This window comes from Haematobia irritans, chromosome 2, assembly GCF_050003625.1.
Source record: "Haematobia irritans isolate KBUSLIRL chromosome 2, ASM5000362v1, whole genome shotgun sequence".
Classification (NCBI taxonomy): Eukaryota; Metazoa; Arthropoda; class Insecta; order Diptera; family Muscidae; genus Haematobia; species Haematobia irritans.
Genome location: NC_134398.1, coordinates 102,772,509 through 102,792,011, shown reverse-complemented (window position 1 = coordinate 102,792,011; position 19,503 = coordinate 102,772,509). Strand labels below are relative to the sequence as shown.

The following is a 19,503-nucleotide window of genomic DNA, read 5'->3' as shown; positions in this document are numbered from 1 at the left end:
GATTTTCGAAAACGTACTTCTTCCAACAGTAACATGATGATCTTTCGCAACTGCCAATTGGTAAGATCCAGTTGCGAGGAATCGTAGCACTGCAGCCACCTGAGTGTGAGCATGTATTTTTGGCTGGTTCAAGTATGAAGCGATTTTATCGGCAATTTCAATAAAGGTGTCCTTTTCCAGTCTAAATGACTGAATAAATCTATAAAACATATTGGAATAATAATGAGAAATTAAAATAAATTAACTGCTCGTCCGAAAGTTTCATCAGATTACTTGTATTTCGTAAATACCGATTTTTTTTGCGGCACTAATTTTGCGGCGTCGATTTATTTCGAAACAGGCAATTGCATTCAAAAAAGCCATTCCTTGTAACTTATAACTTAATTTTAAGTTTTCTTTTTTACAAAATTTGCCGCACTAAATGTTTTTTCTTTAACAGCTGATTTTAACAGCTATGACACATTTTGGAATTGAAATTTTGCGATTTTCAATTCCATTTGCTTTCGCGCGATTTCCGGAACAAGCAATTATAAATCGCGCGATTTTATTTTCGATACAAATCGCAAAATTTTGTGAAATTGGGAACAGGCCTGATTGTAATTTTAAACATTCAAGAACCTCTTTTTTTTACACGTTATTACCTTATTTGGCAGTACAGTATTACCACGTGGTGATTACTGGGTGGCTCATGCACGAATATCAAAGAACTTGATGCTGACAATGAAGCAAAGGTGGCGCACGTGATCTTGGAGGTTCTTGTCATTGATACCTATGATAGGGTTTGTACAGTTCGTACAATAAAGGGGCCTTGGCCTGTAATATTTATTTATTTTTTTTTTATTTTTTTTACCAAAATTAGTTTCCCTGTTCAAACATATATGTTTCAGTATTTTGATGTGGTTAGGATATGTTCATTCATGAAATCGTAGTTTCCTCCATGGGTTTCAGAAACAAATAATGTAATATCACAAAAATATGATTTCTACAAATTTTGTAGACAGATGAAAAATTAGAAGTCATAAATCTAAACACATTGTACACAAACAAATTACATGCAACACTTTTGTGATTTAACAAAATCTTCTTTTCTTTATTTAAATTTTAATGGTATGAACAAATGTTTAATTGTATCTGAAATTTAGTAGGTAATTTTATTTATTACCATATCCATTTTGTTTTTACTTTGTAATTTTGTTAAATCATAAAGCTTACACGTAATTCTGTCGTATCCAAGAATATTAATATAGCAATAGTGACATAGGAATAGAAATATTTAATATTCTTACCCCTTTTTCTCGCACATAAAACTCCTATTCCCAAAAAAATAATTGTGTTCAAACGTGTCTATTTTATTTTTTTACTACTACTCGTCACTCTATATTCACTTATGCACAATTTCTGCCTTGCATCAAAAAAAAATCTTCTGGGTGTTCACTCTGCGAATGTTCGATTCAGAAAAGACCAGGTATTCATGCTCTCACCGCATGGTCGGTTTACCTCCGTTTCTCTCAAATCAACGTCAATTATCAGACCATAATCGAAAATACAACACTGTTGGGTCACCGATTTGCCAATCCTATTTTATAAAGGTCAGAGAATAAAAAGGCGTTCGATAATACAAAAAGAAAAACAATAAGGAACGTTAATATCTTCGATTTGCGGCAAAAAAAGTAAACAATAAATAAAAATAATAAGCTGGAAAACTTTCCAACAGTGGATGTCACAAAGCCAATACTTTTCGCGCAGCCTGTGGAGCACAAAGTGTTGGGAACTAAAAAAAATGAACAAACATCATAAAATGTCCAATTGTGGACATTTTATGATGTTTGTTCATTTGCATTGATATTTGTTAACAATATCAATGCAAATGTTTCTGTTTACAAAAAGGTAAGTAATGTACTAAGAATTATCCTCATGTGTACAAAAATTCTAATAAAGATTTATTTGCATAGGCTAAAGAAAGGCATGAAATATATTTTCGTGAATGTCGCTGTAATAAGGCAATGGATGAATGCTACGTCTGTGGATATTCGTAAAGATAAAGCAAACAAATTTCGTTGATGTCTACAGGGAGCGTTTGTGTTTGAGATGGATGATAAAATGTGAATTGCTGGTTAAATTGAATAACAGTGTCTAGCATAATGAAAGGTGTACATTTCCAAAAGCAGCAGACCATGTCGGTTCTCCAATCCTAATAATAATTATGCGTTTGAAAGTGAATGTATAAGATAAGTGTAATTTTCCGTTGCTGTCGTTCTAATTCTTCCTTTTCTCGCTTTTCTAGGTATCACTTACGACGTTTCAGAATTTTCTATCATTATGGGTATACCTTCAATGTCCATTGTTGGTTCATGGAAATGAAATGCACACAAGTAGCCGATGTAACTGGTGGTGAATGACGCACGATTGTGTATATGCCAAATAAACAGGAACAATAAAATTTGTTCATGTAAAGCAAAACGTGTCGTCTGACACTGAATAATAAATGTTGATGAAATATTGATGGAAGGCTACCTGTTAATGTCGAGTCTGGCAAAAAAAGTGGTTTGTACAGAACAAAACTAAAACCGAAGTGGCATTTGGTGTTCCCCAATAAATGTAATTTATACCTGTGCGTGATCTATGGTTGGCAAAAGATAAGTATAGCATTACTTTATTGTTGTGAACTAAATTCTAATTCTCATTGTGTATAGGTATCCCCCCATTTGCCAAACTCAATGTTTATTTTGTGGCTACACACAAATTTTTTTTTTTTATTTCAATCACGAAAATAGCGGATTCAATCATTTTTTAAATTGAAATGTCTTCAATCACGAAAATGATAGTCTCAATCACCCATTTTGATTGAAAACCAACACGATTTTCAATTAAAAATTTAATTGACTTTTGTCACGGAATCAATTAATTGTGTGATTGAATCAATTAAAAACGTGATTGATTTTTAACATAAAATTCAAGCACAGTTTTAATTGAATCAATTAAAATTTTAATTAAAATCGCCACAAAAATCAATCAACTATTTGATTCATTCAATATAATAATTAATTGAAATTGGCTAGAAATTTCAATCAAATAATTTATATATTGCGCCCTAAAAAAGAAAACATGTGTTTCTTATAAAACATATTCAATATTTTATTTTTTTAATTATGCAATATACAAATAAATTTGGTTCTTGTATGTTTTGTTCTAACATAACGTACACATACAATTACTATCAATAACAACCATAGGGTGAAAAAAAAACTATATCCCTTATAAACTATCTTCCTTATCATAATAACCATGTCAGCATGTTCCTTCTAATTGTAGATGCGCCTAGATTTCCAATAAATCAGCAGCCTGTAAGCTAAGTTAGTTTTTCTGAAAGTAAACAGAATAATTAGAAATTAATTTTGTTCAATTAAAAGTTAATTTTGGTAAACATTACCTGCATAGAATATCAAGTTCAGTTCTTAGTTCCAGGTTGCAGATTTATAATCTTCTTTTGCAGTTGTAGTCTTTTAGCATAAAAAGGTGTATTAAGGAGCTCGGTAATTTAATTTTAGTAACAATGGCTTTCCAAAATTTTCACACATTGAAATCGTCTATTAAAATTTGAACCAATCAAAGACAAAAATAATGGGAAAGGAATGTAATATTTGGTATTATATTGATGATGCTTTGCAAGTTCTAGAAATAGAAAAAATATAAATAGAAAGAAAGAACTTCCCAGCAAAAACTCTCATTACCCGGTAATCTTGTAGGTAAGCCTATTTAAAAATTAATAACCACTTATTAATTGGCATCGCTTCGGATTACATTTACATACGCATGTCCTAGAAGGAAAGTACTTCTCCCCAGGCATACTTTCGGCCATAAAATAAGTAGTGCATTTACAGCATATAATCACCTAATATGTAATGACTTATTCGTAGATACACCAAACCTTGCAAAATAGCCACTTATTGTCTCAGGCAACCAAATCTCGAAAATATTGATTTCTATCGCCGATTACAATGAATCAAAATATGGCGAGTGATGCTGTAATAGAAGAACTACTTGAATAGAAACGAATATTGTATAAATAAACAAAAAATCTAATAAATAATCTAAATAAGATGCAAATTAATTTCACACTTAAAATAGAAATAAATGTAGGTTGTTTAAGGGAATTGGATTCGTGAATTACGTTATAATATACCCAATAGCCAATTCACATAAGGTTCAAAATCTACGAAAAGTGGATTTTAAGTCTCTTTTTTATAAGGCAAATGGCATTTGAAATTTAGTTTAAGCGCATTTTGGAAATGTAATGTGAATGAGGTATAAGAAAGCATTTATTTAAAACATAATATGACAATGTCATTAAACACAATTATTATGAAATATTTGTGATAAAAATTTCTTAACGGATCAATTTTCAGAATTACCGTTACATTACATATTCTTTTTGATATTTTATGTAAGTGCTCGATTATGTGAATAATTATACCTAATGGTACCATCATTTATTCTATTTTATTAATTCGTTAACTACAACTGCCTAAAAATTTGAGAATAACAATTCGAAAATTACCGAGAAGTATTTATTTTTGTCATTACAAGTTAGTCATTATAACTCGCCGCAATGTAATGCAACGTGTAATGACAGCTAGTTTTTGCTGGGTTTTTACCATTACATAATTCAGCTCATTCACACAAAAAATTTTTTTTTTATTTCAATCACGAAAATCGCGGATTCAATCATTTTTTTAATTGAAATGTCTTCAATCACGAAAATGATAGTATCAATCACCCATTTTGATTGAAAACCAACACGATTTTTAATTAAAAATTTAATTGACTTTTGTCACGGAATCAATTAATTGTGTGATTGAATCAATTAAAAACGTGATTGATTTTTAACATAAAATTCAATCACAGTTTTAATTGAATCAATTAAAATTTTAATTAATTTCGCGACAACAATCAATCAACTATTTAATTCATTCAATTAAATAATTAATTGAAATTTGCTATAAATTTCGATCAACAAATTTATATATTGCGACCCCAAAATCGTATTTAGTTTTATTTGAAATAAAAGAAAATGTGTGTTTCTCATAAAACATATTTAATATTTTATTATTTTTTGAATTATGCAATAGACAAATAAATTTGGTTCTTGTCATTTGTGTTTTGTTCTAACATAACTTACAAATACAATTACAATCAATAACAACTATAGGGTGAAAAAATAAATTATATAAATCACTATCTTCCTTATAATAATAACCATGTTAGCATGTTCCTTCTAATATGTAGATGCGCCTAGATTTCCAATAAATCAGCAGCCTTAGTTTTTCTGAAAGTAAACAAAATAATTCGAATTTAATTTTGTTCAATTAAAAGTTAATTTTGTTAAACATTACCTGCATAGAATATCAAGTTCAATTCTTAGTTCCAGGTTGCAGATTTATAATCTTCTTTTGCAGTGGTAGTCTTTTAGCAAAAAAAGGTGTATTAAGGAGCTCGGTAATTTAATTTTAGTAACAATTCCTTTCCAAAATTTCCACACATTGAAATCGTCTATTAAAATTTGAACCACTCAAAGACAAAAATAATGGGAAAGCAATGTAATATTTGGTATTATATTGATGATACTTTGCAAATTCTGGAAATAGGAAAAATATAAATGGAAAATACATATTTTTATTATTTTCGGATATTTTTCATTTTTTTAAATCCAAAAGAAAGAACTTTTTTACCATTACATAATTCAGCTCATTAGTTTATATATCAGATATACTGCTCTCTATTTGGGTTCAAACTGAAAAAGGCAGGTAAAACAAAAATGCAATTTAATGCCAACGCCACTTCGCAACTTCAAGGTGAATCTTCCAACAAACCCATACCGCTCTTGGTTTTAAGAACTAGGAGTGAAAAAAATTTATAATTTTAAGAGATCAATACGGTACCTACTTTTTTATTGCAAACATATTCTTATATATTATAATTGATAAAATGAGGGATTTGATTGGATTGATTGGTCAATTTCACGAAATAAAATTGGTCACTAAAAGAAATGAATAAAAAAATATATTATTTTAGTCCGTTTAATGTAAACAGGCTTTAATGGAAAACGGTATTCACATTTCACAATTTCTTACCAATAAACGTAGATTGTTTTCCATTTTTACAATACCACAAAACACAAACAAAGGTAATTTCAAATGCATTTTCTCATATATTTTTTTCAAACCTTTACCACGTGGCCGTTTGTTGTTGCACACTTTATTTATTTCAACCCTTTGCTATGATTTGTTGTTGCGTTCAAAATATTTATGCACACATTTTGAATGCAGCAGACAGAATGTCGCCAATCATGTTTTTCAATTTACGCGAACAACAAAAACCCGATCGTTCGTTACGAGTTACTTCCACAGACTGATCTCTCCATTATACATTGTTGAATAAATACCCGTTCTCTTGTTCTCTTTTCGCTCTTTCCATCGCTCAAAATTATTCAATTTCAATCACAAAGGTGATTGGATCAATCACATGTGTAATTGGAAACGGGAAAATTTTCAATCACGTTTGTAATTCAAAATTATTTCCGAATTGATTAACAAATTGATTGAATCAATTAATATTTTAATTGGAAACGTAACAAATATCAATCATTTTTTTAATTGGTTTTTATTCGGATTTGATTAACAAATTAATTGAATCAATTAACATGTTAATTGAATCCGTTTCCAAATTCAGTTAAGTGTTTAATTGAAAAAAAATTTTGGTGATAATTTTTTGTGTGTTAGCTTATATATCAGATATACTGCTCTCTACTTGGGTTCAAACTGAAAAAGGCAGGTAAAGCAAAAATGCAATTTAATGCCAACGCTACTTCGCAACTTCAAGGTGAATCTTCCAAAAAACTCATACCGCTCTTGTTTTTAAGGAAGAAATTTATAATTTTAAAAGATCAATACGGTACCCACCTTTTGATTACAAACATATTCTTATATTCTAATATATTTGATAAAATGATGGAGTTGATGGGATTGATTGGTCATTTTTACGAAATAAAATTGGTCACTAAAAGAAATGAATAAAAAATATATTATTTTAGTCCGGTTAATGTAAACAGACTTCAATGGAAAACGGTATTCACATTTCACAATTTCTTACCTTCGATACAAGTAGATTGTTTTTCATTTTTACAATACCACAAAACACAAACACAGCTAATTTCAAATGCGTTCTTTCATATATTTTTTCAAACCTTTACCACGTGGACATTTGTTGTTGCACACTTTATTTATTTCAACCCTTTGCTATGATTTGTTGTTGCGTTCAAAATATTTATGCACACATTTTTAATGCAGCAGACATAATGTCGCCAATAATGTTTTTCAATTTACGCGAAAAACAAAAACCCGATCGTTCGTTACGAGTTACTTCCACAGACTGATCTCTCCATTATACATTGTTGAATAAATACCCGTTCTCTTGTTCTCTTTTCGCTCTTTCCATCGCTCAAAATTATTCAATTTCAATCACAAAGGTGATTGGATCAATCGCATGTGTAATTGGAAACGGAAAATTTTTCAATCACGTTTGTAATTGAAAATTATTTCCGAATTGATTAACACATTGATTGAATCAACTAATATTTTAATTGGAAACGTAACAAATATCAATCATTTTTTTAATTGGTTTTTATTCGGATTTGATTAAATAATTAATTGAATCAATTAACATATTAATTGAATCCGATTCCAAATTCAATTAAGTGTTTAATTGAAAAAATTTTGGTGATAATTTTTTGTGTGTATAAGCATCGAAGTAACACAAACAGCCATGTATATGTGTATATTATCGTAGCAAAACAAACAGGATGATCGCCGTATATATGCCAAACATAATGAGAGAACGAAAATATGTCATGGTACATAACTAAACAATTTTATCGCTTTGTGGACAATTTCCCATAAGGGCTGTGTATATGGAGATTGATGCAATACGCATGAAGCATTACGAAGATTGAAACAGCATCTGTTTCTCCAATTCGATAAATTACTTTACCTATACAAAAGTATTTCTTTGGAAATAAATGTAAAAGATAAGTACGATGTCATTACATCTCAGTAACAAAAATCTAATTGTCGTTTTTTTTTTTGAATTTTGTATATTAAAAATTGCTAACATAGTTCCTTTTATTTCAGGTATATTCACAGTAGAGGTGTGCGTGTGACACGAAGTTTTCGTGACACGCGTGATTCACGCGTGAGTCACGTGATTCGTGAATGAAATTTTGACCAAATCACGTGCATGTGCGTGAATGGGACTGAACAAAAATGTGTCGTGAGTGATCGTGCGTGAACATCAAATTCTGTTCGTGAATGTGCGTGAGTAATTTTTTTTCAAAATCACGCTCACGACAAAATTCACGTTCACGAAAAAATTCACATTCACGAAAAATTCACGCTCACGACAAAATTCACGATCACGAAGAAATTCACGTTCACGAAGAAATTCACATTCACGAAAACTTCACACTCACGATGACATTCACGTTCACGAAAAAATTCACGTTCACGAAAAATTCACTCTCACGAGAAAATTCACGTTCACGAAAAATTTACTCTCACGAGAAAATTCACGTTCACGAAGAAACTCACATTCACGAAAAATTCACACTCACGATGAAATTCACGTTCACGAAAAAATTCACATTCACGAATTAATTCAGCCTCACGAGAAATCACGAACCTATTCACGCTCACGACAAATTTTATATCTACAAAAATGTCTTGCTCACGATAAAAAGTATGTATGAAATATCTGTATTGGACTTCATACTAGATTTTATTAAAAACAACATTTTCATTATTCATGTTTCGCAGCTAAAATTTATTTTTTAATAATTAGCTTTAAAAAGTAAGATTTACTCAAGTATATTTTACTAAATTTTTTAACATGTACATAGTTTCATGGGGTTAAATTTTAAATCCTATGAACATAGTGTACTCAATGAACTATTTGAAATATATGACGCATATTAAGCAAAATGTCCAGTATCGATACTGCTTTCATTTTTATATCGAAAAATTCTGAATAATGTGTTGGGGTATAACTGACGTCGTCATTCCGGTTGTAACACATTGAAATACTGCTCTCATACAGAATAATATTCTGGGTCGTGGTGAAACTCGATCTAGCGATGCCGGTCCGCATGTTGAAACCTAATTTCCGAACGAAACAAGCTATCGATATAAAACTTGGTATAAGTAGTTGTTATTTATGTAGGTGGATGGTATTACAAATGGGCCCCCATATTTGGCTTCCGGAAGAGCAAATTTCCATATGGGTCCTTATTTATATATAGCTCCCATTTAAACCGCACTAGTAATATGATTTGTTTTGAATGGTATGATTTAGGGAGAATGCAACAACACACACAATTTAACGTAATTTTGGGCCTGGTTTACTTGCTAGATATAGCGAGGACAACCATTCGGACGAAAGATATTTTTCTATGCATTCAAGACATTTTCTGCAGCAAAAAAAAAAAAAGCCGTATCTATCGCTATTCTTTATAACGAAGTCAATTGTTTCATGTAGTATTATAATTTCATGTATTATATGATCTTTGACTACATTTTTAAACATAAGCAGCATTTTATTTTTAGATATTGCCACAGATTAGATATCAATCACAGAATTAATAAGAAACAAGAAGCCTTATTTGATTAAACAATAATTGATTTCTTCCGGCACTTTCAATGAATTACTTAATTGGTTGTGGTCGAAACTTTATTTTTTAATTGATGCAATAATTATTTATTGTATTGTTTATTTATTTATAATTATTGGTTTCTTCGATGAAATAATTTATGGTAACTTTACAAGAGTTTACACTTTCTTATGTGCTTTCTGATTATATTATAGTTGGATTTTTTCTTTACACGAAAAAATATCAGTAAAATATTTCCAATTGAAAAGTTGATTGGAATTGAAAACGTAATCAATTAATTAATTAACTTATAAAATTAACTTGTTAATCAAAATAAATAATAAAGCCAACTAAGATAATGAATGAACATTTTTACATTTTTAAATTGAAAACATACTTCCAAATATAAAATTAACAATTTTCGGAAATAATTGGTTTCATTGGTTCATTAAATTTTGGCTTAGATCTGAAAAAATAATTCTATATAGTATAATTATAATATATGTAATTATAATATAATAAAAAATAAAATAAGTAAACAATAACACTATAAATCATTGATTGCCTCAATAAAAAATTAATTAAGTTTTTCAGACAAAATCAATTCAAATTTTAATTGAGTTTATATTTTGATTTGATTAAAATGTTAATTGTATCTGTTAATTTTTTAATTGAGTACGTTTTCAACTTCAGATTTTTAATTAGAAATATTTTGGCGAATTTGTGTGGGTAGCTCATTTGTATCACAAGCGAGAGTGAGTAAGTTTTTAAGTTCGTACTCATTCGTGAATTAAATTTTTTCGTTTGTTTTGTAAGTATAATAGTCGTGAACGAGCGTGAGTTGATTTTACATCGTGAGCGTGCGTGAATAGTTTTTATGAATCGTGAATGTGCGTGAGTTGCATTTTACATCGTGAGCGTGCATGAGTAGTTTTTATGAATCGTGAGTGTGCGTGAGTAAGTTTCGTATGTCGTGAACTTGCGTGAGTTGCATTTTACATCGTGAGCGTGAGTGAATAGTTTTTTATGAATCGTGGGTGTGTGGAAGTACGTTTCATTGTTCGTGAACGTGCGTGAGTAGTTTTTTTCGAATCGTGAGTGTGCGTGAATAAGTTTGTTGTTCGTGAGTTCATATTTCCCGTCGTGAGCGTGCGGTAGTCACTATTCTGCAATCGTGACTGTTTATCTTTGCAGGATTTTGGTTCGTGAACGTGCGTGAATCAATAAACACCTTCGTGCGTGAATGTTACGAATTCATTCGTGAGCGTGCGTGAGTGTGAGAAATTCAAAAACGGGCGTGCGTGATCGTGCGTGAATGTTACGAATTCATTCGTGAGCGTGAGCAATTCTAAAAACGGCATGCGTGAGCGTGCGTGAATGACATTTTGAATTTGTGATTCACAGTCTGCCTTGTAGTTGTGAAAATGAAAGAAATATTAGCGGTCGATATACCTGTTATCATTATTGCAGTCAAAATGAAAATGTGGAATGATTATGGCATTTTTGGAATACATTGACAATTCAATGTCTGCGTTGTTTTATGTTTGAAGGAAAAGAAAACGAAATCTAGAAATGGGATAATTACTGTGGATATGATTGCTAAAATTTTTACAACAAAAATTAAAGATACTACGTGACCACTTGGATATGAAATGCCGTGGAATTTCCATTTTGTTTCGAAAGATAAGTTTTATGTGTATATATTCGTTAAAAATCATACACTAATTCATTTTTTTGTTTATTTTCAGATTCATTCAATCAAATTATCCAATTGTACTAATATTGTTTTATCTTTTTCTATAGGTGCTGTTCTGTTTTAATTGGCTATAATAAATGTAGTATCATGGATCTTCATTGGATTTTGAAGTACTATGGATTCAAGTAAAAAAATATATCATGTGGATAACAACAACTCATCGGTGGATAAACAGAATTTTAAGTGGTGAGAAAACTAAAACATATGTGGTAGCAATAGGTTATTGATATATAGACACATTCTCATACTCGTAGATGTTGTGCGTGAATTACACCTATGTATTCCCCCCTAAGTGTCTCGACCTCATACTGGCAATTACCGATTGCCTTTCTTATCTGGCATTTTAGCCATTGTTTGCAAAATTTTGCATTTATCCCTTTGGCAAAATTACTTTGCACAAAGTTTTTCCTAAACACTTCTTGTCCTGGACGAAAGGTTGTAAAACGACTTCTCCTATTATATGACCTTACATTCCTCTCATAGGCCTCATGCAATTTCTCATTAATTCTTCTATGCAGTATTTGCATTTGATCAGGTTTAGGTAGTACATCTATCTCGCCCTCTTCTAATGCATTCAGTCTCCTCAATATTATATATGCGTCCGCGTGAGTAATCATTTGGTATCCCGTCAAAGCAAAATATGGTGACGTACCTGTTGAAGAATGTATTGTTGATCTCAATGAACATTCTATTTTTGACAAATTTTTTTGTTTGATCCGTTTTCAGGTAGGATCGGATGCTACTTAGGATCGTCTGATTAACAGGTTCACTTGCGTTTGCCTGTGGTGTGTGTATAGGTGATCTTATGTGGCGTATACCAAATAACTTTAACAATTCTTGAAAGGATTCGGAGACAAATTGTTTCCCATTATCAGAGTGTATACACTCAGATACTCAGAATTTATGGAACACTTCTTCCACAAGAAATTTATTCACAAATTTTGTCGTCGCCTTTGTCATTGGCTTCAAAAGAACAAATTTTGTTTTATGATCCAATACAATAAAATCAATCGTGTCTATTAGCGAAAGATAATCGGAATTTCTAAATTCATCAGATTCGAAATTAATTAATGCCAGATCTTCTAGAACCAATTCGTCCATACTCAACCTAGACAACATGTCTGGAACAACATTTTTGGACCCTTTTCTGTGTTCTATTGAAAATTTATAGCCCTGCAGTTTCAAGCTCCATCTGGCAAGTCGGCCATTGAGGTCACGTTGCCTCATTAACCATTGGAGACTTGAATGGTCAGTAATCACAGAAAATTCCATTAATTCGACATATTGTCTGAAACGTTCGATCGCCAAAATGACAGCCAAACATTCTTTTTCAGTGGTCGAATAGTTTCGTTGGGCAGTATTTAATTTTTTTGAGAAGTATTCAATGGGATGTTCGCAATCGTTATCATCCTTCTGAAAAAGTACTGCTCCAACGCCAACATTCGACGCATCGCACTGAATAAAAAATGGGCGATCGAAGTCCGGGCTAGAGATCAAACACAACTTTAGTTTTTCAAACGAATCTAATGCTTCGGGAGTCATTGTAAATTTTGGTGATTTTTTAAGGTATCGGTAAGAGATGCTGTGAGTGTCGAAAAATCATGGATGAATCTTCGATACCATCCCACAGTACCTAAAAATTTACGTACATCCTTTTGGCTCTTAGGTGGCTTGATACTCATTATTGCCTCGATTTTGGCCGGATCGGGTTTCAATTTGCCTTCACCAACTATGTAACCCAAATATTTTAATTCTTTATAACAGAATTTGGATTTGTCCATGTTTATGGTCAATTCAGCTTCTGTCAGATTGTTTCCCACTAGCTTTAACATTTACATATGGCTCTCGAAATTAGGAGACACAATCAATAAATCGTCCAGGTACACAAAAACACGGTCTTTAAACTCTGAAGGAATCACTTTGTCCATCGGTCGACACATCCGTTGAGCAGCGTTGCACAGTCCAAAGGGCATTACCTTAAACTGGTAATGTGGCCTGCCTTGAACTGTTAACGCTGTCAATGGACGACTTGATTCCTTCAGAGGAATTTGCCAAAATGCGTCCTTTAGATCTATTGCTGTGATGAAAAATGTGTCACCTAATCTGGCTAACAAACCATCTATGTTGGGCAAGGGGTAGGCATCTTTGCGAGTCACCTTATTTAGTTCTCTTGCATCCAGACATAGACGATTCTTGTTAGGCCTCATCACTAGTGTTACTCGATTGATCCAATCTGCATTTTTTGCTTCTTCTATTACACCTAACATAAGCATTCTGTCCAGTTCTTCATATAGAAGTTTCTGTACGCCTGGACTGACTGGAAAATATCTCATATTTTTCGGAGCAGCATATCAAATGCTTCTCCAGATGAGTTTTGCCAAGTCCGTACTTTGTGTAGCAACGAAACGAGAGCTTCACATTCTCCAAAATTATATTCTGTTCAGGGGTTAGATCGTGCATTTTCCTATCGGTGTGAAATATTGCTATTTCACATAAAATATCGTTACCCATCGAAATCCGTATGCCAAGTTTCTGCCAAAAATCGTATCCTAAAATCAAGGTCTGTTTTAGTGTTGGTACCAAATAAAATACCAATTCCCTATCTGTGTTTCTACATTTAACTGACAATATAACTTTTCCAATTATCTTCAATGGCTCACCGCCAGCAGTATTTATTACAGATTTTAAATTTAAAATTTGTCCCTTCATCCTCTCAACATTTTCTAAACAATTCTTGCCTAAGCAACTCACAGTTGCTCCACTATCCATTAAACCTTGCATTTCTATTCCGTTCAGTTTGACGTTCATATACGGTCGAATGTCCCCCTCAACAGATAAACAAGCTGAAGCTATTTCTTTCTTTCCTGTTTCCTCCGTTTACATCCTTTTCTTGCCCTCAAAACATTTCTACTGATCTCAGGCACGAAGTCTCGAAAAATTTCTTGTCTTTTTCGATTGTAATTTTCCAATCGGACTTCGTATGGTATTATAGTCTTTGTATTTTTACCTGAAACTGTATCAGATCTTCCTGTAAGGATATTGGTGCCCTTGGAATTCCGATTTTCAATGTGATACTCATTCCTATTTCCCTCAGTTATAGATCTCGTCATATCCTTTCCATAATTGTGTGAGACTTCGCATTCCGATGTATTGTGTTCCACCTTGGACAAATTTGTTGAACTTGAAATAACTACATTGCCGCTAGGAAAATCATTCGCTGTCAAAAATCTTTTCGAAAAATCATTGTCAGTATTTAATACGGTACTATTCTGTTGCAAAACTACTGGGTCGATTCTTGTTTCGAACATGTTTGCCCAGTCTTCGTCATGTTCCGTTGTGGGTTTCCCGTACACTTTGGGCATTTGGGTGATGTTGTCCCATCGAACCCACATTTGTAACAGAATATATTCCGTTGTTCGTCAGGGCAATCGATAAATGTATGGCCAGATTTTTTGCAATTCCAGCAGATAAGTTGTCTAACTGGAACTGTATTTGGATACAAAGCCTCTACCTCAGATTGAAAATTAGAAGGATCAATTTCCTCTATTTCAAGTTCATGAACTCGTCGAAAATTTTGGTTTTGTTGTCTGTAAGAGATTCGCTTTGAAATATTTCTTTCGGCTCTCTTACATTCTTCTTCCAAACCTTCCTTCAAATTATCTTTCATTATTCGAACAAGCTCATACTCATGCATTGGAACACGCAATTCAGCGGTCTCAGAGGGCAATTGTCGTCTTTCCATTATGCATATTTGAATTTCGAAATCGGTTTCGAAATTTTTGAATTTCTTAATGAAATGATATTTGGCATGTTGGATTTTGTTGGAGATGGTTAGGAGATGGTGAAACCCTTTCACATAAATATCCATAGGACAATTATAATCGTCTCTCAAACATTCTGCTCGAAAAACAAAATCTTCGACGCTGACTGACTTTGAAGAGCCATCGAATTTCAAACCCCATTTTTGCAATTGCAAAGGTGTCATGGGTTTGTGATCATATGGGTTTGTGATCATTGGTCAGGAGCATTTCGAGGCATATACCCCTGTTGTTGGTAGGGTGGATGAGTTTGCATCCGTTGTGGAAATTGTGTCTGTTGGTTATGTTGTCGAAAATTTGGTGTTTGTGATTCTTGTCCATAACGATCATTTACCTGATAATTTTGGCAAACGGTCAGTGCGGGGAATATTATTATTCTCAACTGAAACGGTTCCTTGAGAATTTAAGGAATTCCTTATGGCTTGTGGTATCATTACCGCTAGCCTCTGTTCAATAATTTGTAGCATAGTTGCCTGTGCAGCACCTACCGATGCACTGACATAGTCCCTTAAACTCAATCCATCTGCGTTCACAGCAGTATCAGGATTTACGTTTTCCTCCAAAGTTGGTAACCTTGCCCGATTCATGCTTGAAAATTCCCTTCTAATCGATCTAGCCGTGATACTACTGTATTCAGGAGTCGTTATAGAGTGTAACGATTCTGGAGACGATGTTGTCTGTGGGCCTATTTCGGGTTGAAACCGTACAGACATCAAAGGTGGTATATTAGCAGAATTCAAAATAGTTCTGTTAACACTAGATTCTGAATTGATCGAATTAGAATGTAGAGTATTGTTGGTCGAAGTTGCCGTTTCAGAAGTATTTAAGTGTGAAACGCTAGAATTTAAATTTGGTTCAAAATTTTCCGCATTTGGGTTCAAAATACTTAGTTGATTATTTCTAGCCGCGATTCTATTTGAAGACCTAGATGGTGCATTTATCCTCGATCTACTTGGCATGACGATTAATAAACTCAAATTCAATAAATAGAAATTTCTATTTTGGTCATATAATGTTGAAAATAGTTTTATTGAAAATTAATGTGATGGTCTGATAAGTCGAAAATATATATTTTTTTTTTGGACACAGACAATATCAATAAGAAATAAACAAAATGATACGTAAAAAACAAAAAAAAATCAAATGTTTTTATATTTTGAAAAATTAAGAGAAATATTGAAATAAATTTGATTTTGAATATATAGTTGAAAAATATTTTTAGTATAATTTTTATTCTAGTAGTTAGTAATACAAAAAACTAAACATATAATACTACAAATGATATTAATAACAATTTTTGTTTTCTTTCTTTTTTCAGATACACAGATATACATGCAAAGTTGAAATTTCGTAACTGGTCGGATCAAAAGAAGACAAAGGAAATCCAAATACAATCGTTATAAATATATATACATTTTCATAATATTTTAAGTATTTTCTAATTTTTTTAGGTAGAAATTTAATATTGTGAAGATTTTAGATTGTTAATAATTTTAAATATTTGTTTTTTTATTTTAATAAAACAAAGATAAAAATTCGATTGAATTTTAAATTTTCGGTGTTTTTATTTAAGGTTGTTGGAATTATGGCAAAACAGGTTTGAAAAATCATATATAAAAATTAATACTCAATTACTTTGATACGACTCAATATCTCAATCATTTTGTTTTGAGAAACTGAAACAAATAGATATATTCAGCTTTATAGCCATTGTAATCTATGCTTTCAGGATTTCTCTAAAAACAATATGTTTTCAATTTTTGGTCTTTGGACACAACATAGGAATTTGACTGCACATCGTTGCGAATCGGCATGGTGCTAAAGCTCCTTCCGTGACATCCGATGTTCTTGACAAAGTCTTTTGTTGGTCTTGTTCTATTGCTGAAACAAAAAATTAATGGATGATAATATGTGGATGAAATTGGTTTTTTCTTTTTGTGTATCATACACTATAAAAACCAAGGTGTAAAAAAAAATCCACTGTTCTGGGTGCGAAAATTTTATGATTGAAAGTAGAATCAAAAAACGTCGCCCCATGTTGCCGGGCGCCAAAATGTGATAACCCCTTAGCGGAAATGGTACTATGGTGTTATGCTGCGGTCTAGCTCGCCGGATGGGTAGGTTCTTATCCGTTATTTAGGTTATACATTTAAAATTTTTAACGTACCATGTTGTCAACCTGCACCAGAGCTGGGAGTTTCCAAAAGCTGTAAATAGAAATAACACATGTACAGCTCTGATCCCATTTGGTATGTTCCCACTGGAAGAACATACCAATGTATATGTGTGTTTGTTTTCTCTCTCTGCCAGTTAGTACAGGGATGGGATGTCTTAAAATGACTGATTCGGGCTATGGTTGATTTTTCTTGTGACGGATATGCATTTTTCAGATTGTTTTGCCTGGAGTAAAATTTAAAATTCAACGTTTGGATTTCTTTGTGAGGCTTAGATATTTTATGGTGATTTCGTTTGGAAAAAAAAGTGTTGCATACAAATGGTAAAACATTTTATGGTGTTACCACAATGTTGCCGAAACCCCCTGCATATACCACACCGTTTGCGTTTGAAAACGAACAAAAACGGTGCAACACTGTTACAAAACAAAAGAAAAAAAAGACAAGTGGTTTGTAAACAAAGGAGAATTGGCGGTAATACATATTTCATTTATTGTTAACAACTATTAGTGGAATTAAATAGTCAAGGAAAAGTGACAATCATTAACTATTTTATAATGGATAAAGGCGAAACTACAAGTCCTTCGTGTTACAAACAGGTTAATGGTAAGGTTCATAAAATTACATTATGGGGACAAGGAGAAGACACAATGGCTGTTGGAATTTGTGGCAGGCGGAAGACATAAGTATATTATTATTACTCTCCTACAGAATTCGTTCTGATTGCTTCCCCACTTGGATCCTAAAATGCAACACCAGTTCCTTGCCTTCGCCTTTTTGCTATATTTCAACGCTGTAACCTAAAAGAGTAATTTTTTATATCTTGTCACTATTGTGGTCGGAAGGTGAAACAAGAATGCTTTTGGATTTTTATGGGAGGTATTTGCCGCAAATCGGTCCTTTAAAACGGTTTAAAAACAAAAAGGAGATGTGGTACAAAATATCTGAAGACATTCCAAATAAAACTGCAAAACAATGCCAAGAAAGGTACAAGACCATATTGAGACGTAAGAAATCGGCAGTTGAAAATAACAATACCTCAGGTTCGCAAAGACAAAAAGTAGATTTTGAAGAGGAGTTGATGCTAATAAATGCAATAGACGATTCCATCGAACCTGAGATTCAAATAAGCAGCCAGAAATGTGTTAAAAAAGAGGTGAAAGAGAAAGAAAATCCAAGCAAAAGAAAGTCATCCGTGCAGGACGCATTAATAGAGATTGCCAAAATGAAGGAAGAAGCAAGAGAAAGACGACACAAAGAAAAAATGGAAGCCATCAAAGAAATGAAAGAGTATATGGAAAAACTTTTTCAAAGCAAATAATGAGTTACTATACCATAGATTATTCCTAGTTAAGATATGTGAAATACACATATAAATGAATTTTATGTTATACTGTATACTATTATATACATATTCTACTATATATACTATATGCCCTGTTCCGATATATCGAACGAAACGCCATTCGAAAGAAAAGCGGTAACTCGAATTCGAATCAATTCGGGTTTTTCTAGTTTTGAATGTTCGTTTTTTTCTATAAGCATACATTGATTGTCAAAAATTAGTATTTTCAAAGTTTTGGCTTGAGAATTCGTTCAAATTTTAAAAATGTTTTTACTCTTTCCATGACTCATATTGTATACGATCGTTTCAACAATATATGAAGTGATTTGCCTTTCAAAATAGAGGACCCAAAATCAATTTTCTTTCGTTTGGAATAGGAAAGAAAGTTTTCATTCGATATACAGGACCAGGGCACTAATTTCAAGACAGCAGCTACGCATGACTTGAATTCGCTTTAAAAATAACTTGTTTAAAAAACAAATCAAAATGTGAAGTACAAATGAATTATTTGTAAGGTTATACTTTATTAAAAAGGTTATACTTTATTAAAAAGATATTATCAATTTGTTTAAAAACAAATCTTAATTCTAATATCAAAGTTCTTAAAACGGAATTGAAATAAAATTTAATTTAACGACACATACAAATAGTCTCTGAGTTCGTTTCTTTTCAATTGTCCTAGTTGGGTTTGCAGTGCATTTCTTGGGGCTTCG

The 19,503-nt window shown here is 32.2% G+C and overlaps 1 protein-coding gene and 5 long non-coding RNA genes across 6 annotated transcripts in view; 4 read left to right on the top strand and 2 right to left on the bottom strand.

The window, feature by feature from the left end:
• The window catches only part of LOC142223579 (uncharacterized), a 379,474-nt gene that overhangs the window by 241,474 nt on the left and 118,497 nt on the right, over positions 1 to 19,503 (top strand). The gene's annotated exons all lie outside the window — the stretch shown is intronic.
• On the top strand, positions 1,656 to 2,503 carry LOC142225910 (uncharacterized). Its single transcript, XR_012719504.1, has 3 exons — positions 1,656 to 1,887; positions 1,953 to 2,221; positions 2,285 to 2,503. It is a non-coding gene; the product is annotated as an uncharacterized LOC142225910 (long non-coding RNA).
• LOC142223575 (uncharacterized) lies at positions 3,111 to 4,182 on the bottom strand. The gene is made up of 2 exons (XR_012718794.1): positions 3,431 to 4,182; positions 3,111 to 3,363 (listed from the first exon to the last, which is right to left on the bottom strand). It is a non-coding gene; the product is annotated as an uncharacterized LOC142223575 (long non-coding RNA).
• Positions 5,201 to 6,359, bottom strand: LOC142223574 (uncharacterized). The gene is made up of 3 exons (XR_012718793.1): positions 5,730 to 6,359; positions 5,394 to 5,635; positions 5,201 to 5,326 (listed from the first exon to the last, which is right to left on the bottom strand). It is a non-coding gene; the product is annotated as an uncharacterized LOC142223574 (long non-coding RNA).
• LOC142225908 (uncharacterized) lies at positions 10,310 to 16,823 on the top strand. Its single transcript, XR_012719502.1, has 2 exons — positions 10,310 to 11,639; positions 16,590 to 16,823. It is a non-coding gene; the product is annotated as an uncharacterized LOC142225908 (long non-coding RNA).
• LOC142225907 (uncharacterized) lies at positions 17,864 to 19,437 on the top strand. Its single transcript, XM_075295764.1, has 2 exons — positions 17,864 to 18,051; positions 18,291 to 19,437. Exons 1-2 carry the CDS (start codon positions 18,003 to 18,005, stop codon positions 18,764 to 18,766), a joined length of 525 nt encoding a protein of 174 aa, XP_075151879.1. The 5' UTR covers positions 17,864 to 18,002; the 3' UTR covers positions 18,767 to 19,437.

Bases quoted from the DNA above. Each gene is read 5' to 3' on its own strand.
- LOC142225907 (XM_075295764.1), top strand. From the start codon at position 18,003: ATGGATAAAGGCGAAACTACAAGTCCTTCGTGTTACAAACAGGTTAAT. The intron at 18,052-18,290 runs GTAAGGTTCATA...TGTGGTCGGAAG, and splicing joins GTGTTACAAACAGGTTAATG to GTGAAACAAGAATGCTTTTG.